This window comes from Prionailurus viverrinus, chromosome C1 (assembly GCF_022837055.1).
Source record: "Prionailurus viverrinus isolate Anna chromosome C1, UM_Priviv_1.0, whole genome shotgun sequence".
NCBI lineage: Eukaryota > Metazoa > Chordata > Mammalia > Carnivora > Felidae > Prionailurus > Prionailurus viverrinus.
This window is the reverse complement of record NC_062568.1, coordinates 208,775,979-208,797,662: the sequence shown is the minus strand read 5'-3', so window position 1 is coordinate 208,797,662 and position 21,684 is coordinate 208,775,979. Positions and strand designations below refer to the sequence as shown.

At 57.6% G+C, this 21,684-nt stretch overlaps 1 protein-coding gene across 1 annotated transcript; it reads left to right on the top strand.

Moving 5' to 3' along the window:
- The first annotated feature begins 301 nt into the window (after positions 1 to 301).
- Positions 302 to 19,705, top strand: SLC45A1 (solute carrier family 45 member 1). Its single transcript, XM_047873829.1, has 9 exons — positions 302 to 388; positions 4,999 to 5,419; positions 6,010 to 6,102; positions 6,558 to 6,782; positions 9,907 to 10,646; positions 13,158 to 13,311; positions 15,398 to 15,574; positions 16,672 to 16,877; positions 19,299 to 19,705. Exons 2-9 carry the CDS (start codon positions 5,023 to 5,025, stop codon positions 19,563 to 19,565), a joined length of 2,259 nt encoding a protein of 752 aa, XP_047729785.1. The 5' UTR covers positions 302 to 388; positions 4,999 to 5,022; the 3' UTR covers positions 19,566 to 19,705.
- The last annotated feature ends 1,979 nt before the right edge of the window (positions 19,706 to 21,684 follow it).

Here is a 21,684-nt window from a genome sequence, read left to right as displayed (position 1 = left end):
TTATAAAATAATAATGAGTAACAGTAATAATAATAAAAAGGAGACCTCGTGGGCCTAGGAAGATATTGCAGCACATCGTGTTAACATCTTCCGTCTTCCACCAACCCGTTCCTAAACTGAAATCGTACTCTCCCGCGTGGAGGGCCCGGGGCTTTCCCGGCGGCGGCAGGGGTGCGGGCCGAGGCGGGGCGGTGCCGCTTTAAGGATGCGCTGCGGGTACCGGGGCCGCGGGCGGCGCGGGATGCAGGGTGACGTCACGGCCCCGCCCCGCGGGGTGATGCTGCAGCCGCAGCGGCGGGCCGGGGGCTGCCGGGCGGGGACCCGAGCTGCGCGCGGGCCAGGCGGGAGCCCGGCCTCGGAAGGGGATGCCTCCTGTCTCGAGCCGCAGGTACCCCCATCTCCTCCCGCGCCCCCCCGCACAGCTGCCGGGCTTTGCGCCGGAGCGACGCGGCGTAGGCCACCCCCTCCCCCCCGACCCCCGGGTAGTCACAGTGCCACGACCGGGGGGCTGGAGGTTGGCACGGAGACCTTTGTTCTTCCTTGATGCCTAATTGATTGACCTGTAAAGGGAGCCCCGGCCTGGCCCCCGCCCTGGGTGCGGAACCCTCGGCCCAGAGGAGGGCGGCCGCCGGGTGACAGGATTGATTCCACCCTGGCACACACTGGGACCTGCCCCAGGCTTGCGCGGTGCCTATTGGTGCCGGAGGCCTGATCCCGGGTCACCTGGGCAGGTGTCATCAGCTTCCGGTTTGCCTCCCGCCTGAGGCTGAACCCTCCTGCTGGCAGGGGGTTGTGGTAGGACCTCTGTCAGCATCCCAGGATTGAGTTTATGATGAGTTTACGGCCCAGGGTTTCTGCTTTCTTGCCACGGTTGAAACAGGAGGCTTAGAGCAATTCAGTTCATTCCAACCTCATCAATAAACTTCTCGGGTTATTTCTGGGGTTACCATAATGTTTATGTTTTTCGGCCTTTATAGGGAAGGAGAATCAGGCGCTAATGAAACCCAAGTTCGGTGTGCACCTGACCAGGGGTTTCTGGATCAGTTGGTTGTCAGGGAGGGGCCGAATTCCAGAGAGCAAAAGTGAGGAATGGCCGCAATTCAGTAACCAGCTCGTTAAATACACCCCCTCGGTCCCCGCAGCCCTTTGCTGGCCTGGGGATGGTTCCTTCAAGTATTAACTTTGAGAGCTGACGGAAGGGAGAGCGGGGAAGGGATGTGGCCCCGTGTGACCCCAGGCGGGAAACCTGTGTCATATAAAGAAGAGGAGAAAGAAATGAGGAAATCATTTGGCTCATAGTGGGGTAACTTTCAGCATTCAAATGGCATGGGCATTGTTTATGTTTATGAATCATTTGCCACTTAATCTTCCCATTCCACAGTTTGAAGGATTCATTACTTGAAACATCCTTTGTATTCTAGAAGCACAGTGGGCCCAGCATATAACTTTTGTGGGTCCAGGGAGATGATATAGATATAGATATAGATATAGATATAGATATAGACATATAGATATAAGTATAGACATACAGATTTTTTTTTGGACTGAATGCTCATATGATGAGCAAGATGGCAAGATTGGTAAATATTGGTATTCATGTATCAAAATTCTATTTCATTATTTTAAATTTCACTTTCATTTCTTATAACATTCAAAAATTAATTTCAAACATTCTTCTTAGAATGAACTTTCATGGACAGCGTTTAGTAAATGTATTTTTGGAATGAAAATAGTAACATTGGCCCCAAAATTTGAAAATCAGGGAAGACTTCTTCAAGTCCAGGTTTCATTTCTGGTTTAGATGCCGGGGGGTGGGCGGTAAGGCAGGGGTGTTAGGGTCTCCCTTTCACTAGGACAGGCTGCAGGCTGTGTTTTAGAGCTGGGGGTGGCGGGCAGGTGATGGTGAAGTGGTCACATCACAGGTAGAGACATGGGTTATCCACAGAGTTCATTCTAAGAAAGGTTGAACAGTCTCCGCTTTTCAAAAATATGCTTCTACTGTATGCGGTTTGAATCTGAAATTCTTCCAGGGTGGCCCATGGTTCTTCATTCCAAAATGAAAGGCAAGGTTTCTAATGCCCGTGCACTTAAGTTCACTCTATGGGGGTAACATGCTTATAGGAAAGAGCGATGGCGGAGAGGCAGAGAGGGAGTTAGTCACTGCTGTGGATGTGGGGCTATGACCGGGCGGGTGGGGTCAGGTCAAGCTCCCCATACACTTGTGCCAAAGGTCTTCCTTCTGACTTTCAAGGAGATGGTCTGATTAAGTGGTGTTCCAATGGGCTCTTGGTTTCTGTGGTTTTAACGAGAGAGTGACGCTCCGGAGAATGCTAACAGCCACCTGGGTTTTTAAAGGCAAGACTGGCCAAAGGACAGATTTTTCTGGAATATTTACTATGTCCAAGGGCCTGAGCTAGAATAGGAAGAGCACAATCAAGAAGTTTAGCTTTAAAAACAAAAAAAGCTTGACTTAATTGTCACAAATGGATCGTGTTTTTAATGAAGTACTACCTGCCTACATAGTTCTTAGGTATATCTGCTTTTGTTTTGGACATAGCGTGGGATTTTTCTGAGGCCATAAGATAAGCCACAGAGGCAAGAGTAGACTGGGTCTCTGGGTATATCCGTCCCCGTCATCCTGGTGTGAAATGCATCTCTTAGCAGGGCCACAAGGCCCTGCATCATCAGCTGATCCCTTCCCAGTGGCCTCATCTCCCACCATGCTGACACGGTGCCCAACTGTTGCACACACTTCTCCTTTACACAGGTGGTTCCCACTGCTTAGAACTCCTTCCCTCCACTTCCCACCCAACTCAGGGGCAGGAATTTTGTCTTTCTTTTGTCTCTCTGATCTCAGTGTCTTGGTACTTAGTACCCAGCCAAATGGGAAGATGGGTAGGTTGGTGAATGAATGGATGGGTAGAAGGGTGAATGAGTAGATGAGTGGGGGATGGGTAGGGGTGGATAGATGAATGCTTGGATGGATGCTTGGAAGGATGGATGCATGCATGGATGGATGGATGCATGGACGGATGGATGCATGGATGGACAGATGGATCAGAGTGGATGTTTGGAAGGGTGGATGCATGCATGCATGCATGTTGGAAAGGTGGGTGCGTGGATTAGAAGATCACGGGGTGGATGTGTGGGGTGCATGTGGATGGTTGGGTGGATAAGTAGGTGGGTGGATGGGTTGGTGGGTTAACACGGTGCTCTGGATCCTGCCAGGGTGTCTCTAAAGAAAATCACTTCCGCTGTTCGTGTCTTCTGAACAGAAGGAAGATAATCCCTGAGCAGGTGGGGTAGGGGGTGGAGTCTAGGATACAAATCTGGAGTGATGAGGCATTTTGAAGAGCTTCATAAGGAAGTTATGGATTAGTGACGGTGTGGTGGAAGGCGGTGAGTTAACGTCAGAAATAAGGGCCTCATTTTTAAAGCTTAAGAGTAATTTTGAAAGGGGTGCCTGGGTGGCTCAGTCAAGTGTCCGACACTTGATTTTGGCTCAGGTCATGATCTCATTGTTGGTGAGATCGAATCCCGTGTCAGGCTCTGTGATGACAGCCCAGAGTCTGTTTTGGATCCTCTGTCCCTCTCTCTGTGCCCCTCCCTTGCTCATTCTCTCTCTCTCTCTCTCTCTCTCTCTCAAATGAATAAAAACATTTTTTAAAAGTAATTTTGAAAAAAAAAGCTTATAATATTTATCTTGGTAAATAACAAGTGTCCTTGGCAGGAAGTTGGTCAATGTTGGGGGGTGTTGTCTTGAGTTTGGGACCTGCTTCTCAGGAAGGACTTCAAAGGAAATGTAGGCAGTTGCTTTTCTGCGAGGCAGATGGGGTGAGCTGTCCCAGAGGCCAGGCGTAATCCTAGAAGGTGCCCCTCTTGCGTTTTTATCTGCCTCTTTCCCTCCGACTTTGGTAGCCTTCCTCTCCCTAGGCTTAGTAAAACTGACGTTGGCCAAAATGCACAGGTCAACATACTGGAATCCATTCTTCCAACATCTAGATTAATCCCAAAGCAGTGAAGGGCAGTTGCATGACCAGGAGCAGGTGTCCGCGTGGCGGATTGCTACTGACCCCAGGGAGCGGGAAGAAGGCTGCGCCCTTGCTGACTTCCCACCTGGGGCTTGGGCGTTGTGAAGATTGCTCCAAAAAGTGATTTGAGGATGGGTGGGGGTGGCGGGGGGTGGGGATCCATTTCTCACCCCCCTGCTTCTTTTTGTTCTTCACTTTTCTTTTTTTTTGTAAATTGTATTCCTATTCAGGGCGTTTGGTTTATTTCTTTAAAGAGAGCATTTTCAAACACGCTAAAAGTCTCCGTTCTCCTGACTTGACTACAAATTCACTCACCCATTGGTGCCGTAAGGAAAGGCCTTGAATTAAATTCATGCATCTGCTTTTAGGCAAGGGCCCCAGCCTCCTGGGAAGAGTAGACGTAAGCGTTAGGCAAGGTGACCGCTGCGACTTTCCATCGCACGAAGGAAGGACTGTCCCCCGACCGTGCACTCAGGGTGTGTGTCGGTGGGTCCTGCCCCAAGCCTGTCCCTGCCGCGGGGCTCCCCTGGGACCTGCAGGGAAAGGCAAAAATAGTTCCCAGAATGGGCTGCAGGTCCTAAAATAGCCTGGATGCTTCCACTCCTCCTCGTGGAGCCAAGGGGGCGGGGTCGGTCCCCTTGAACTTCAGCGCAGGGACCTGAGGGCTGGGGTCCTCCCTCTGGGCAGGGGGACAGCGTCAGCTTTGGTCTCCTGAGCAGGAGCTGCACTGAGTCAAAACTGAGGCCCGGTGACATCACCCGCAAGCAGTAGGCTCTACTTCGGGGGGCACAGCGTTTGACTCTAAGGGTTCTGCACCGTGAACTCATCCGTTCTCAAATGAGAAGGACGAGCAGGTGCCAGCTTGGGGGGGGGGGGCGGTGGTGGGAGGGATCCACCTGGAAAAATCAACTCTTGTGGTGGAGGCCCTGGTGAGTCACCGTCACCCCCAAACGGGCTTTCCCCGCAGGCACTCGCACCGGCCCCCCCTACGATGATCCCCCCGGCGAGCGGCACCCCTCCGGGAGAGGCTCTGCTCCCCACTTTGGCTCCTCAGGACTTCTGGAGGTCTCAGATCTCTGGCTACACGGGGTCCGTGACCCGGCACATCAGCCACCGAGCCAACAACTTCAAACGACACCCCAAGAGGAGGAAGTACATTCGTCCCTCCCCGCCCCCGCCCCCCAACACCCCATGTCCCATCGAGCTGGTGGACTTTGGGGACCTGCACCCTCAGAGGTCCTTCCGGGAGCTGCTTTTCAATGGCTGTATTCTCTTCGGCATCGAGTTCAGCTATGCCATGGAGACAGCGTATGTGACCCCCGTGCTCCTACAGATGGGCTTGCCCGACCAGCTCTACAGTCTGGTGTGGTTCATCAGCCCCATCCTCGGTGAGCCCCAGCTCAGCCCCGATGGCGGATGGCCTCCGGAAACCTCTGGAAGCTTCCGGAAGCCCGAGTCGAAGCAGCTAGAGGGGCCCCAGGGGCCAAGGGAGGAACGAGAGTTAAGTTCCACTCGTTAGTTTGGGGCTGTGGGAAAACACAGGTATGGTCGTCGTCACACCCCATATTTTAAGGGACTCTGTCGAAACCAGACTACAGAACAGGAATTTCGCAGACCCCGAGGATTCCCACCATCTTACACGGAGCTGTCATTGGAGGATCCAAGCGATAAAGCTTCCTGTGGTTTGGGGCTGGGAGGTCCTGGAATTTCTTGGATTCCCAAGGAAGGTCGTGGCTGCTTAGGGCCTTAGGGGGGCCCTGACTAGAAAATGTAGGGGGGCGGGAAGCTGAGCTTTCCCAAGACTCTGTCTTTTGCTTTCCGAGCTTAGGGCTGTGTACTCCGAGTTTTAGCGTCTGTTCTTTTGCTGCCCCGGGACGCAGGGGTGCAGGTGTTTGAGGGGTGTGATGAGTCTCCCTCACTGTCCATCCCAGGGTGCCGTGGGGACCCCCGCAATGACCACTGGCCTGCTCTGTTTCAGGATTCCTACTGCAGCCACTGTTGGGTGCTTGGAGTGACCGATGTACCTCAAGGTTTGGAAGGAGACGCCCTTTCATTCTTGTCCTGGCTATAGGTCTGTCGTTTTGGAATTGAAATAAAGTGGAAAAAAAAAAAAGAAAGAAAAAGGAAAGGAAAGGAAAAAAGGCCCCAACTGCTTCCTCTTAGCAAAACCTAGACCATTGGTGACCGAAGCAGGGATATACAGATCATTTCTCGGGTGTGGGGGCAGGGCGCACCCCTAGCCTGGCCCGAGGTCACTGTGAGAATACATCACTTTGATTTTTTAAGAGTGAGTTAATAACGTGGATGTCGTTCCTGCTCTGCTTGACAAAATAAAAAACCCCGACCCAAGCCGAAAAAAAAAAAGTATATATATATATATGTATATGGTGAGTCTGTGGGTGACTTTTCCGATGGGCTCTGCTTGAAGTTTGATTACAGAGGAATTCTCCGGGGCCCTAAAGATGCTCGACTCGAGCCCCGGGCTGCTCCGCGTTTCCTCCGGTCACGTCGGTTCTCTGTCCGCAGGGGCGCTGCTGGGCCTCTCGCTCCTGCTCAACGGCAGGGACCTGGGCGCGGCGCTGGCCGACTCGGCTGACAACCACAAGTGGGGCCTCCTGCTCACGGTGTGCGGGGTCGTGCTGGTGGACTTCAGCGCGGACTCGGCAGACAACCCCAGCCACGCCTACATGATGGACGTGTGCGGCCCCGCCGACCAGGACCGCGGCCTCAACATCCACGCCCTCCTGGCGGGTAGGTGTCCACAGCGCGGGGGCACGGGGGGCTGAACTCGCACATACAGATGACCACTGAGGTGACTGACTATGTCTCAGAGGCGCCTGGGGGCCCAGTGGGTTATGAGGCCGACTCTTGGTTTCGGCTCCGGTCACGATCTCGTGGTTCGTGGGTTCGAACCCGCATAGGGTTCTATGCTGACAGCGCGGAGCCCACTTGGGATTCTCTCCCTCCCTGTCTCTCTGGCCCTCCCCCGCTCCCTCTTTCTCTCTCTCAAAAATAAAATTGGGGCGCCTGGGTGGCGCAGTCGGCTAAGCGTCTGACTTCAGCCAGGTCACGATCTCGCGGTCCAGGAGTTCGAGCCCCGCATCAGGCTCTGGGCTGATGGCTCAGAGCCTGGAGCCTGTTTCTGATTCTGTGTCTCCCTCTCTCTCTGCCCCTCCCCCATTCATGCTCTGTCTCTCTATGTCCCAAAAATAAATAAACAAAAAAAAAAAAATAATAAAATAAAATATACTTAAAAAGAAGAAAATATATATCTCAGATGATATATTTTAGTAATAATATATAATGCTGATACATGCGTATATGTGTATGAGCTATAGATATAGCTATAAATGTGTGTACGTAACTATCTGTGTATATATAGCCTTATGTATAGTTTATTCTCATGGTTCGAGTAGTTACGTTCTACAGAGTCGCCAGGAAGCCTGAATTAGCCAATACCGAGTCACTGCCCCAAGGAAAAGTACAGGGTTAGCTCCCTGTGAACCTCTGGTCACATTTTCATCAACCAATCAATACCTAAACTTGTTTTATGTGTTTCTATTTAAAGACACCCTTGGAATGTATATCACAGATTCAGTGCCATTGAGCGCATGGCCGACAGCCCAGTTTCGCCTTGTTCAGCCTCAGCTGGGACCTTGGTGGGTCCAGCCACTCAAAGTTGTTGCTTTGAGGGTTATCAGCAATGGGCTCAGCGACGGGGCGGGTGAAAACTTCCAGAGAATTCACCGCAGAGCAGTAAGAGAATTCAGGGTGCTCTTTGGTTATCAAACTATCCCATACAAACCAGTATTCCCAGCTTTCTCAATATAAAACCTGTATCCTGTTACAGCATAAAACGGACTAAGACAATCCCATTTAAAATAGAGGTGGAAGGTGTTTGTCAATGTCAAGGGAAAGACGTGACAAGACGGGGCCGTGCGGGACCCGGACGGAGGGGCGGGAGGCGTGAATCGGTGTCCTCCCGTTTGTTGTGCGACACGGGGGCAGACGGCTTCTCTGTCGCTTCTTCTAGAAAATGCCACCGCCAGACTCTATTCATACACCCGTGTGGCTGCGGGTCCAGGGAACTTCTGGAGGGGTCTCGGCAGGACCAGTGCGGGGTTTGGGCTTATCTCACTTCGGTAATGTCCATCCATGTCGTAGCGGGTGTCCGAATTTCCTTCCCGTTTCAGGCTGAATAACATCCCGTTGTGAGTACAGATCGTGTCTCGCTTATCCGCTCACCCGTTGATGGACATGGGGTAGCTTCCACATTTCGGCTGCTGTGAATACTGCTGCCGCGAACACGGGTGTGCAGATAACTCTCCAAGACCCTGCTTTCGTTCTTTGGGGTATGAACCCGGAAGTAGAATTACTGGATCTTACGGTATTTCTCTTTTAAATTTCTTGAGGAACCTCCACACTGTGCCCCGTGGCAGCTGTATCATTTTGCCTCCTACCAGCAAAGCACAAAGGCTCCGATGTCACCACATCTCCCGGGCGGCCCTTGTCATGTTCTGTTTTTTTTCTTTTCTTTTTTTTTTTTTTTTTTCCTGATACGACCCATCCTGATGGGTGCAAAGTGGAATCTCGTTGTGTTTTGATCTGCATTCCCCTAAACGCTCGTGAAGTTGAGCGTCCTTCCATGTGCTTATTGGCCATCTGTATGTCTTCGTTGGAGAAACAGACATTAGACATGCGAGTCCTTTGTCCAGTTTTTCAATAGTTCCTTCTCTGTGTTTCTTTTTTTTTTTTTAATTTCTTTTTAATGTTTATTTATTTTTGAGAGAGACAGACAGAACGCGACTGGGGGAGGCAGAATCAGAAGCAGGCTCCAGGCTCTGAGCTGTCAGCGCAGAGCCCGCTTCGGATCCTCTGTCCCTGTCTCTGTCTGCCCCTCCCCTGCTCTCTCTGAAAAATTAATAATTTTTTTATTAAAAAAAAAAATTTGTTTTTTAACGTTTATTTATTTTTGAGACAGAGAGAGACAGAGCATGAACGGGGGAGGGGCAGAGAGAGAGGGAGACACGGAATCGGAAGCAGGCTCCAGGCTCTGAGCCGTCAGCCCAGAGCCCGACGCGGGGCTCGAACTCACAAACTGAGATCATGACCTGAGCTGAAGTCGGACGCCTAACCGACTAAGCCACCCAGGCGCCCCAATAATTTTTTTTTAAAGAGTTACTATTTAACAGTGGCTGCTTGCCCCCAAAGCGGAGGGCAGCCAGAGAGCCCACATGCTGCGGGGAAGCAGGTTCCTCTTCAGCAGCAGAAGTAAACAGACTCGCCTCCCAACCAGTAGACAGGCTCCAGATAACACACGAGACCCACAGTGCAGCGGCGAAGGGGCCTGGGGGGGGGGGGGCGCTGGGATGTGGGGGGATCTGGGGGGTCGGGGGAGCAGCACTTTCTGGAGGTGAGTATATGCCGTGCCGGGGGCCGGTTGCAACGCGGCATTGCCTGCATTTTAACGTTGTGCTGCACAAATCAGTTTGCCCTTTACCTGTTCCTGGAGGCCTTGGGATACAGCAAGCGGGAGCAGAGGAAAGGACCGGATTCCCGCAGCCCTGTTGTGTCCCGGTGGCCCGCGGACCCGGAGAGCCAGTCACCAGGGTGGCCGTCCTCGGTCACCTTTAGGGGTGACTCTTAATGGTGGCCGTGTATGAGGATGCTGGCATCGGGCGAGCAAGACACAGGGTGGCCACGTGGTCCCCCCTCCCCCGCCACACACACACACACACACACATACACACGCACACACTTGAGTAAGCAACCTGAGTAAGAACCACGGTCCTTACTCTTCCAGAACGATGGTCTGGAACCGCGACCGTTGAGGGCCTTCCCGGCCCCGGGGACCTAACCCCGCTTCTCTCCGCAGGCCTCGGAGGAGGATTCGGGTACGTGGTCGGGGGCATCCACTGGGACAAAACCAGCTTCGGGAGAGCCCTGGGCGGGCAGCTGAGGGTCATTTACATCTTCACCGCGGTCACCCTGAGCATCACCACCGTCCTCACACTGGTCAGCATCCCCGAGAGACCCCTGCGGCCCCCCGGCGAGAAGAAGGCCACCATGAAGAGCCCCAGCCTCCCCCTGCCGCCCTCCCCGCCCATGCTGTGCGAGGAGGGGGCCGGCGAGCCCCTCCCCTGCCACCCGGCCACCAGCCTGTACGCCAGCTTCTCCAGCCCCATCTCCCCGCTCAGCCCCCTGACGCCCAAGTACGGCAGCTTCACCAGCAGGGACGGCTCCCTGACCGGCATCAACGAGTTCGCCTCGTCCTTCGCCACCTCCAACATCGACAGCGTGCTCATCGACTGCTTCACGGGTGGCCACGACAACTACCTGGCCATCCCCAGCAGCGCCCCGCCACAGGCCATTAGCCTCAGCTTCCCCCGGGCCCCCGACGGCTTCTACCGCCAGGACCGCGGCCTCGGGGACAGGCGGGAGGTGGCGCTGGCCGCCGGCCCCGACGGGGACGTGCTGAGGGTGGGCTCCCTGGACGCCCCCAAACCGCGATCGGCCGGGATCCTGAAGAGACCCCAGACCCTGGCCATCCCGGATGCGGCCGGAGGAGGGGGCCCCGAAACCAGCCGGAGGAGGAACGTGACCTTCAGTCAGCAGGTAAAAGTCAGGGTGAGGGGGACCACGGGTCAGCGTGTGTTGTCACTGTGTGTTGTCCACCGCCCCCCCAGCCCCCAGTTAGATGGAGAGGGGTTGTCGCTCTGGAAAGACATCCGGAGCCCTCCCTGCTGGGGGGGATCAGAAGGTCTGCGGATCTAAATAGACAAGCCCCACGCGTCGGTGAAGAGACGGCCCCCCCCGCCACGAGGGAGTTCAGGGTGTCTGTCACGGGCCCATCGATGGCTTAATACATGGGCCACCATTAAAGGGACACTCCTTTGAGATGCGGCCACGTTTGCCCGAAGGCCACCCAGGCCAGGACGAGGCTGCAGCGAGCCTGTTGCAAGCATCTGCATTTGCAGCCCCTCCTGCTCCCCCCCCACACCCACCCCCCACCTTGGCGGCGCGAACCTGCTGCCCGCCAGTCTCCCGCAAAGGTGGACACCGAACGGAAAATCTGGCAGGCGTTTCCGGGCCCTCCCTGCGTCCCTCTCCCGGCGTCCGGCCTCTGCCGGCCGCCCCAGAAGCTCTCAGGACTCTGCATTCTAAAAGGCAGTGCGTGGCAGGGTCTGTGCAGGCCGAGAACCTTCCGGAAGGCTGTTTGCGTTGTACTTAGTACACGTCGGATCGGCTGCAGGGCCACCGGCTGATAAGGCGGGATTTTAACCGCCGTCGGACTCTGTTGTCTTGAGGCTGCTTGAAATAACAGGAAGGTATTTCGTCAGATGCAGGACCCATAATAGTTCCGCGGCCCGCCTGTGCCAAGGGTGAGCGAGAATGTCAGTAAGAACTCGGAGTTGCCCGGGCAGGAGCCCCGTACAACCGTGTTCAGCCCGCACAGGCGCGCGGAAGGCGGGCCGTCCTGAAGGCCGGGTGGCTCGGAAGCGTGGCCTGCTGACGTGTCTGCCTGACGGCAGGGCTGCGTGTCCCCGTGAAGTGCACCCACACGGGGCTGTCCCCCGGCCAGGCGGCCCCTCTGTGCGCCCGGGAGGACCGACGGACTCCCTGACTCAGAGGGAGGCGGACTGGAGACACGTGTCGAGGCGGCCGTTCCTTTTCTCTTCGTTGTTCCGTCCTCGAGTGCGCCTGTGGGTCTCGTCTGCTTTTCTCCGGGGCGCTAGGGCTTAGTCAGTCTTCGTGGGTCTCCATCGTCTCGTAAGGGCGACCGTCCTCTCGCCCCGAGGCAGGGTGCCGGGCAGGTGCGTGACCTCCTTGAGGGGAGGTCTCGAGGCTCCCCCGTGGGCAGCACGGAGCACGTCTCCAGGGTCCAGATCTGGGAAAGGTTTGAAGAACCCGAAGTCACTAGAGGGTCAGGACATCCCCTTATTGTCAGAAGAGAGAGATTTCTCTAATCGCTCAGGTCAAGGGCGTTCTCTTCGTTCATTGATGACATCGGAGCAATCGGTCAGAACTTTTGTCGATCCCCGGCCAGCCTATGCTGTTCCAAAACAAAAAAATTCAAACTGCCTTCTCGATACAGCTCTTTAGTTATGATTGAAAATCTCACTTGAGTCCCTTCTATTTCCGTGCTCGGTGTAGTACAATTTGTGAGTCAGCTCTTCGAGGAGAGGAAGCATCCGGAGCTAAATATAAACACGCCCAGCCTCAAGCGGGCACGAGTGTGATGTCAGTGGTCTTCCTCCGGCAGAAACGGGTGACAAGCTCGGTGGGCATGGCTGCCCGGGGGGCCGGTGCCATGGGCTGTTGGCCTCCTCGGCGTCCCCACTTGGAATGTCCGGGAGCTGACCGCAGCACGAGGTCCTGCCCGGAGCCGGGGGGGGGGGGGGGGGGGGGGGGAGGGCGTCTCTTCCCGCCCCTCGCTGCTCGCACAACCGTTAGGTCACCCGGCTGGTGTCTACACCAGCGGCCCAGGCAGGGCGACCGTGGCGTTGACACCTTCTCGTCCCAGGAGGACTTCGCAAACCGGATCAGCGAGCACGTTTGCTGTTTGCCGGGGGGAGCGGTGCTCCCAGGCCCCAGAGAGAAATCTAGACCACCCCCCACCCCGCCCCCCGAGGGCCGAGGTAAGCGTGTCCGCTCCCTGCACCTGCTCACTTGGCCTCCGTGTGGATAAAGAGTTTTAAACAGATTCCCCGGTCACCGGGCACGAAGTCTTCTACCCCCCGCTGTTGCGGAAGAGAAGGGACTTCTGTACCATCTGGATTTGAACTGACCCATATTTCTTGTATTTCAAGTGTGTTTCACGTCCGACGAGGTGTTCCCTCGCGCTCCGTGGCACGGATCTCCCGCCCTGGGGCCTAGGCGGGGGCGCGCCCGACACGGGGCTCTGTTCCCAGCTGCGCCACGTCCCAGAAGAGATGACCTGACGTGGGCCCTGTCGTTCAGGGCGGCGCTCGGCGCTCGGCTGGCCCCGCCCGGGAAGGCGGACCTTCGGGGCCCCCGCGCGCGCGTGTCTCTCGTTCACTTTCTCGTCGCGGCGACATCCGCGCCTCGGCGTGGCGGCCGCGACTTGCTGCTCCGTTGAGGAGGTTTGTGTGGCTTCCTCCACAGGTGGCAAATATTTTACTGAACGGCGTCAAGTACGAGAGCGAGCTGGCGGGCTCCAGCGAGCCGTCGGGGCAGCCTCTGTCCATGAGGCACCTGTGTGTCACCATCTGCAACATGCCCAAGGCGCTTCGCAATCTCTGCGTCAACCACTTCCTGGGTGAGCTCTTGGCAAACCTCCCGGTGCCTCCGTGTCCCCGCCTCGCTCTGCGGCGGGGACGCGGCCCTCTGACCCGGGCCGCTCCCTCCCCCGCCGGCCTCCCAGAGAGCCACGTCCCGGGCTGGTGGGTCATCTCCCATGAGTTCAGGACTCCTGAGATGCCACCAAGGGCAGGACGTGGCGTGGGGCTGCCCGAGGGGGCTTTTCTCCAGGAAGGGCCAGGTAGCCCCGAATCGAGGCGCACCCCTTCCCCCGAGCGGGACGCGGGGTCTCCACGGAGCCCGGATTCTCGTTACCAAAAGCTCCTGGGACAATTCACAGTGAAGTGCCGCTGGGGGGAGTTGTGTCTTAAGCCCGTTTGAGCCTCACTGCTGTCCTGTTCTTAGAGCCGGGATGGACATGTGTGCCGACACTCACACGTGCCCGGCTGTGCCCGGCACCGGCCTTGAACCCACCGGCCTTGGCATTCCGATCGCCACGGAAAAAGCCCTGGCTCTCACCTCATTCCATGTGGTACCTCCTTGCTGTAGGGCCGTTGAACCTCTGAGGCTGATTAAGCATTTGAGATGCTCTAGGCTCTCAAACATCGTGGGCCATAAATCAGGATGACTTTCTAGAAGGCAATTTGGCATCAGGCAAGAATCCTTTTTTTTAATGTTTATTTTTGAGAGAGAGAGAGACAGACAGAACCCGAGTGGGGGAGGGGCAGAAAGAGAGGGCGACACAGAATCGGAAGCAGGCTCCAGGCCCCGAGCCGTCAGCACAGAGCCCGACGCGGGGCTCAAACCCACGAACCATGAGATCATGACCTGAGCCGAAGTCGGATGCTTCACCGACTGAGCCACCCAGGCGCCCCGGCAACAGCCAAGAATGTTGAGAATGCCCATAACCTTTATCCCAGTGGCCCTGCTTGGTGTTCTTTGCAAGAACATCATCAGAAATTTTATCAAGAATGTATGTTCCAGGGGCACCTGGGTGGCTCGGTTGGTTAAGCGTCTGACTCTCGATCTCAGCCCAGGTCTTGATCTCAGGGTTGTGGGTTGGAGCCCTGCGTTGGGCTCCGTGCTGGGCGTGAAGTCTCCTTAGGAAAAAAATAATCTGTGTTCCAGGTATTAATTACAGCATGATTTATAATGGCCAGAAGCTGGGAAGCAGGGGCAGGGAGTGCAGGAAGTATAAACGAACAATAGGAGAGGAGAGGGGTTAAATGTATTAATGGCGTGTCCGCCTGGTGCAATATTTTGCTGCCATTAATATGGGGCTACTGAAGAATTTTAATAGCATAGGAAGTTGTGCATGATAATTACTGGGGCTCAAGAGGTCCAATAAATGCCACCCCCCTTGTGCTACTGAAGGTGGACTGAAGGAGCCCTCAGTCTCCTCGGCGATAGTGGGCCCGTATCGACATTTGCGCTTCCTGACGCCTTTCTCTCACTCAGTGAACTGCCCCCCCCTCGCATGCCTGTGGCTGCGGTTCCACAGGCATTTTCTTGTCTCCCTTGCAGAGAGGCGAGTGGGGAACAGGATGAGGCATTTAGAGGGAGTGAGCGACTCGCTTTCCTTGGGGCAATAATGTTTAGAGAAAGAACAGAATAGCATCTTTCAAGCAACAGAGCTGTGTTTTTTTTTAATAATTAAATTTTTTTTAATGTTTATTTTTGACAGAGAGACAGAGAGACAGAGTGTGAGCAGGGGAGGGGCAGAGAGAGAGGGAGACACAGAATCCCGAGCAGGTTCTAGGCTCCGAGGTGTCAGCACAGAGCCCGACGCGGGGCTCGATCCCGTGAACCGCAAGATCATGACCTGAGCCAAAGCCAGACGCTCAACCGACTGAGCCACCCGGGCGCCCCAGAGCTTGTGTTTTTATAAGGATGCGTATTTGCTTTCAAAAGGCTAGAAGGGAACTTATAAAATCTTAACAGAGGTCAAGTGACCTCTGGGTGGCAAGGCTATAGGTAATTTCTTCTTTAAGTTGCCAAGCGACGAAGGCGCTGTGTTCCTTTGACGATCAGTAAAACCCCGTTGGGGAAAGACGGGGCCACGCCAGGGTCCGGGCCGGTGGTCATGAGCCCCTCCCTCCTCCCAGGGTGGCTGTCGTTCGAGGGAATGCTGCTCTTCTACACGGACTTCATGGGTGAGGTGGTGTTTCAGGGAGACCCCAAAGCCCCGCACACGTCGGAACAATATCAGAAATACAACAGCGGCGTCACCATGGGCTGCTGGGGGATGTGCATTTATGCCTTCAGCGCCGCCTTCTACTCAGGTACCCGCCGCCCGGGGGGGGGGGGGAAGCGGGTGGGGGACCCCCCCATGGGAGTTATGGCTTTAGCGGGGTCGTACGCCGAGTGGAGGGAGGGTTGTGCCTTTGCAACCACAGGCGTGGCTTCCGGGTGTGGGGGACACAGTCGTGGAACAGCCGTCGGGGTCGGCCGGGCGGCGCGGCAGGGCCCGGGTGTCCACCGAGACCCGAGGAAGCCAGCGGCCGGACAGGCCAGGCCCGCAAGCGAGGGCAGAGTGGGGGCCAGGCCCCAACATCGACGTCGCCCCCAGACGGGCGTGCTGTCTGCCGCCCCCACCCTTCCCACGTGGAGTCTCGGGGCGACCGGTCCAGAGGGAGGGGAGAGGCAGGGAAGAACAGAAGGCAGGTGGGGAGAGCCAAGGCCAGAGGCCGAGATGGCCCCGAGGCTCGCGTTGGCGGGCACAGGGGACGTAGGAAGCCAGGTTGGGTCCCTGCAGGGTGCCGGGTACCATCCCAGCAGGGGGCCTGGGCAAATTCCATCTCAGGGTCGGCCCACGTGGGCCCACGTGTTCCGTCAAGGCCCAGATGGTGGGCGAGGTCAGCCTTGTGGGCCACGTGGCCCCTGGGGAGCCCCTGGGCTCCGCCCCTGTGGCTCGGAGCCGCCTCAGATGAGATGTTTCTGTCTCACCAGTGTTCACGGCCGAGATCCGGTAAAACTTCCTTTGCGGTCACGGGAATTGGAATTTCATATGATTTTTACGTGTCACAAAATATCTGTCTCCTTCCGATTGTTTTTAAAACCATTTGCAAATACAAAAACCATTCTTAGCTCTAGGCGGTGCCAGGCGGGCCACCGGCCGGGCTCGTCCCCAGAATGGTTTTACTTCCCCGTCCCACACCCTGGGCCCCCGTGGGGCTTCGGCCCAAGACCCCTGTCCCTGCAGCAGCGCTGGGGGGCTCGAGACCACCCTGTTGATACCCTGGGCCCCCCACGCGGGCTTTCTGGCCTGGGGCAAGCTGCCTGCCAGCCGGAGGGCCAGCCGGGGGCAGGTGGCCCAGGGAAGCGGAGTCCCCGGGACCACCGGCCGGTGCCCCTGCTCACCCTCCTTTCTGGCCTGCAGCTATTCTCGAGAAGCTAGAAGAATACCTCAGCATCCGCACACTGTACTTCATTGCCTACCTGGCCTTTGGTCTGGGGACCGGGCTCGCCACCCTGTCCAGGAACCTGTACGTGGTCCTGTCGCTCTGCATAACCTACGGGATTTTATTTTCCACCCTGTGCACCCTGCCCTACTCGCTTCTGTGCGATTACTACCAGAACAAAAAGGTAAGTGCTTCCATTTTTCTGCTTCGGGTCCTGAAAAGGCCGGCCTGGGCCTGGCCTCCACACCCTCCCCACCCCCCAGCTTCTTGGAGAAACCCCCTGAACACCCCGAGAAATGAGCCTGAGAGCAGCTACACCATGAAAGCGAGGGGCCTGTTCACACGTTGAGAATGTCAAGTGGCCGGCAGCAGAGGGCACAGACCTGAGCGCGTAGCCTCCCCGTTCATGGCGGTACTTGGGGGGCGGGGAGGCAGGAAGGGGAGGCCCGCCCCTTTGCGTCCTCCAGTGTCAGGCTTCGGGGTCACCCGTTCACCCGGGGCCTCAGGTGAGGCAAGCAGGGGATCGCCTTGGACACACAAAACTCAGTGATCAAGGTCAATGATAGGAGAATGCGGTATTTCGAAAGATGGGAATTGGTGCCGAAACCCCGCACTGAACGCGGTAGCAGGACTTTAAGCAGAGACCGGGTAAGTCGCGGCACCGTGCCGAGCCACGGTGGAGTCTGAGGCAGAAGGATAAAGAAGGAAGCCGAGTCCTGCCTTTGTATAAAATGTTGACGTTGTGTTCAGCATGGATTTTCCTTTAACAGCCTTACTGAGCTAGAACCCACCACACAATACAGTCCACCCCTTTCCGGCATACCATGTACCCACGGAGCTGTGCGACTGTCACCACAATCGATTCAGAACATTTTCATCGCCCCCGAGAGAAACCCCACACCCATTAGCCATCCCCCTTCCTTCCACTGCAACCCCCCCCCCGCCCCGCCCACAAGTCAACTTTGTGCCCCCTGTGCACTCGCCTGTCCGGGACGTTTCATGTAAACGAAATTGTGCACACGGGGCCTCTGTGTCTGGCTTCTGTCACTCAGCATCAGGTTCTCAAGGTGCGTGGCCTGTCAGCGTGTCCGTCACTCCTTCTTAGGGCCGACAATGCTCCCATCCAAGATTTTTTTGCGGTAACTTCGAGATTTTAAAATGCTGCATTAAAAGATCACCTTGATACCTGGGTTTCTTCGCACCCCCTTTTTATTCAGGGCCTCTGCCGCCTCCCCCAGGCCCGGCCCAGGAGGCATCCTGAGTTGTTGTAAGGAGTTTGGAGTCTCTGATGAACTCAGTGGGGGCCGGCTCTGAGCACAGTATTTTTTGTGAGAAGTCCAATCGGCCCAGAGACCCAGGCACTACAAGGGGCCAGACCCGGGACCTCTGGGTGGTAGCCGCGGTGGCCCCTCCCAGCCCCTTCTCCGCCAGCAGCTGGACTCCCAGCTACGCGGACAGGCAGTGGCCCGTCTGCACTCTCCCCCAGGGCAGGGCTGAGGCTGTGACGGCTGGAGAGTGAGCCCCGTGCACGACCCGAACATCCAGCCGGCACCCGCAGAGCTGCCACAGCCGGCGCCAACGGCACCCAAGGGACCAAGAGGGGAGGGAGACCCCCTGACTGGGAAGGCAGATGGGCCGGTGCCAGGCTGCCCCACCCGGTGGCAAGGGACGCCCAGAGCCTCGGGCCACCCTCGCGCTGCTCAAAGCCTTGGGACTCTGGCTCTAGGGTCTCCTAGATGCTCACAGTCCTGTCAGTCTCTGCTCCGTTGCAGGTTCGGGGCTAACCCGTGACCTCCCCACCACGGTGGCCTTGCCAACCGTGTGTAGCCACGGGGAGCCACAGTTTCCCCAGGACACACGAGGGGCCCCTCCACAGCTCCTCGAGGACACAGCCTTGCCCGGGGAGGGGGCTTAGCAATATCCCAGAGGCAACCACGGCCGCGTCTGGAGGCGGGCCCGGCACGCTGGCCCCGCCCCCCCCGGCGGTGCACCCAGAGCGGTCTGTGGGGGTGGCGTCATCTGCCCTCAGTGGGTGAGGGTGGCCTGTGCTGGGGGAGCAGCGGGGGGACCCACCCTGTCCCCTCCCACCGTCACCCTTGCAGACCCGCTCAAGGAGAGCGTTTTCCCCGCACCGGGCGGGTGGTGGGGGGCACGGGTGGGAGGCAGGGAGACGTGCCCACCGTGGAGGCCACGGGGCCTCCGAGCGCCGGGCCAAAGGACCAGGCACGGCGACCGTGAGAGGGTGTTTCTGAGCGTGGCGTAGGCATCGTGGCGGCCAGAGGTTGGGGAGGGGGCCGGGCCGGGACGTGGAGTGCCCGTCTCTCCGGGGAGAGGCCGGGGAAGGCCAGATCCCCAAGCCAGAGGGAGCCTCTGTGCCGCCTGGGCCTGTGGGAACACGGCCCTTCCACTCCTGTTAGTCACGGATTCTTTTCGTTGCCGTCATCTCTCTGAACACAAATATTATTAAACTCTTGGCTGAACTCCCTGCGCACGTCGGCGCTGGAAAATGTGAGCCCGCTGGGTCCCCTGGGCCTGCAGGAAACGTGGGGCTGAGGTCCCCTTGCTGTCCAGGTGGCCCGCTGACGTGTTTCTCCTTCTGGATCAGTTTGCAGGGTCCGGTGCGGACGGCACCAGGCGGGGCATGGGCGTGGACATCTCCCTGCTGAGCTGCCAGTACTTCCTGGCCCAGATCCTGGTGTCCCTGGTGCTGGGGCCGCTGACCTCGGCCGTGGGCAGCACCAACGGGGTCATGTATTTCTCTAGCCTGGTGTCCTTCCTGGGCTGCTTGTACTCCTCCCTGTTTGTCATTTACGAAATCCCTCCCAGCGACGCCACCGAGGAGGAGCACCGGCCCCTCCTGCTGAACGTCTGACACCCCCCAGCCCCCGGCTTTGGCCTCAAGCCTGCGCCCGGGGGGTCTGGAGCAGTCCGGCCAGTGAGGAACCGAAAGGCCTTGGTGGACGGACGCGGGACAGGTTTCCTGCGGAATGTAAATATGTGACAAAACAATAAATGGCAGCAGGAACGCCTACAGTTTCTAGTTGTGGCTCTCCCAGGGGTGGAGAGGTCGCCCGGGGCGGCGGTGGGGGGGGGGGGGGGATGGGCTACTCTCCATGGGGACTCTGGGGGAGGGAGCTGTGAGAGTCGCTCACGGACAGTAAAGGTGTAACTGGTTCTCAGCTGGCAGCGGTTTGGCAGGCCCCCCGCCCCCCGCAAACATTGTCTCGAGGTCTTTTTGTTGTCACCGCCCAGGTGGGTGCCACTGTCCAGGGATGCCCCAAACACCCTACGGGGCACAGGACAGCCCCCACGACGAAGAATTTTCCAGCCCCCCGTGCCAGTAGTGCTGAGGTGCAAAGAGCCTGATCTAACTACGTTGCGTCCCAGAGTGGAGTCGGAGTGGACAGGTGCTTTCGGGTCAGAAGGCCTCATGTTCATTCATTCGTTCATTCATTCTCCCACCCACCCGCCCATCCGTCCATCCGTCCACCCTACAGATGCCCATCGAGTGCCCTGGGTGTTCAGGCAGTGGTAGGTGCTGGGGGCCAGCTGTGAGCGAGTCTCCGCCCTCACGGAGCTGATGTGGGAAGAGAAGCAGACCGCACACTGAGGTCTGTGCCCCAGGATCGCGGTGAGTGCTGTGGAGAAGGCAAGCAGGGTAGGAGGGCGGGGTGACGGGGTCGGGGAGCGGGCCGAGCTAGGGAGAGGGGCCGTTCTCTCTGGCGATGCCGCGGGAGCAGCGCCCCGGAGAAGAGGGCAAGGTATCCGACATCCGAGGTGGGAGCTTGCTTGATGCGTTCGAGGGACCGTAAGGCTCCAAAGCGCTCGGGCCGTAAAATGCCGGGTGAGGCGGGAGGCCCGGGAAGGTGCAGCGGCAGACGCCCCTGACTCGACGCATTCACCTGCACCCACCGTCTTCCAGCCGATGGACCTGGACGCATCTGTCTTCTTGTGAGTGTCGAGGTCCTTCGCCACGTGGCTTCCGTCACTCCACCACGCGACGCCCCGAGCTGCGGCCGGGGCCCCTTCCCTTCGCAGCCGGGTGGGCTCTTCTCCCCAGGCCGTGAGCGCTAGCTGTGTGCGCCGGGACGGGGCGGGGGGGGGAGGGGGGGGTCGTGGCCAGTCCCTGCTGTACCGGCCCGCTGCCCCAGAACTGGGCCTGCCCCCCCCCCCGCACCCTCACTGCACGCTCCCTGTGTTTGGGGGACACAGGAGACACGGACCACAAGTCCCCCCAAAGCAACGGGGGCCTGGGGCCGTCGCCGGCAGCCAAGGAGGGTCTGGGGTTTACTGGCAGCTAACGTGTCCCATCATCTTTCCGACGAGGCAGGGACAGTAGGCGTGAACCCCCCAGCCTTCTGCGGGCCACCTTCCCCACCTCCCCATGAGGGCCATGGGCTCCCCCAGGCCTCCCTCAGTGCCCTGTTTGTTGCCCCCTGGAGTTGAGGAGGCTCCTCTGGGTGCCAGAAGTCCAGGCCCTGCCTCTCCGTGGCCCCAGTTCTGGCCCAGGATCTCTGCCCGCTTCCTTGTCTCCAGTCTACCCTCCCCGCCCAACCTCCCCCCTGTAGCTGGGGGAGCCATAAACATGCCCGGGTGTATCCCTTGCCTCTGGCTTCCCAGAGCCTCGGCAACCAGCTCTAAACTCCTCATGCCCCACCTGGGCCCTGACCGTCTTCCCAAGCCCATCGCCTCTGTCCGGCTCCAGCCTCCCGTGCTGCGGCCCCAGAACCCTCTCCACCACAGGGGTCCTCTGTGCCTGTGCCCACGCTCTCCCCGCAGGTGAAGTCTTTCTACCTCTTCGCTGCCCATCAATTTCTGAGTCGACTTAGCTCCGCCTAAAACGCCACCTCCTCTGTGCAGCCCACCCTGGTTGGAATCAGCGAGTCCTCTCTCTGTGCCTTCATGACATGCCATTTTAGCCTTGGTAGTTACAAGCTAAGTGAGGTAGGTCTCATCCTCCCTGTTCAGTGTGTAGGCGAAGCAGACAGAAT

What these genes read in the sequence shown, in the direction of transcription:
- SLC45A1 (XM_047873829.1), top strand. Translation starts at nt 5,023, where the DNA reads ATGATCCCCCCGGCGAGCGGCACCCCTCCGGGAGAGGCTCTGCTCCCC. An exon ending in CTGCGTCAACCACTTCCTGG is followed by an intron (nt 13,312 to 15,397) that starts GTGAGCTCTTGG and finishes CCCTCCTCCCAG; the next exon opens with GGTGGCTGTCGTTCGAGGGA. An exon ending in ATTACTACCAGAACAAAAAG is followed by an intron (nt 16,878 to 19,298) that starts GTAAGTGCTTCC and finishes CTTCTGGATCAG; the next exon opens with TTTGCAGGGTCCGGTGCGGA.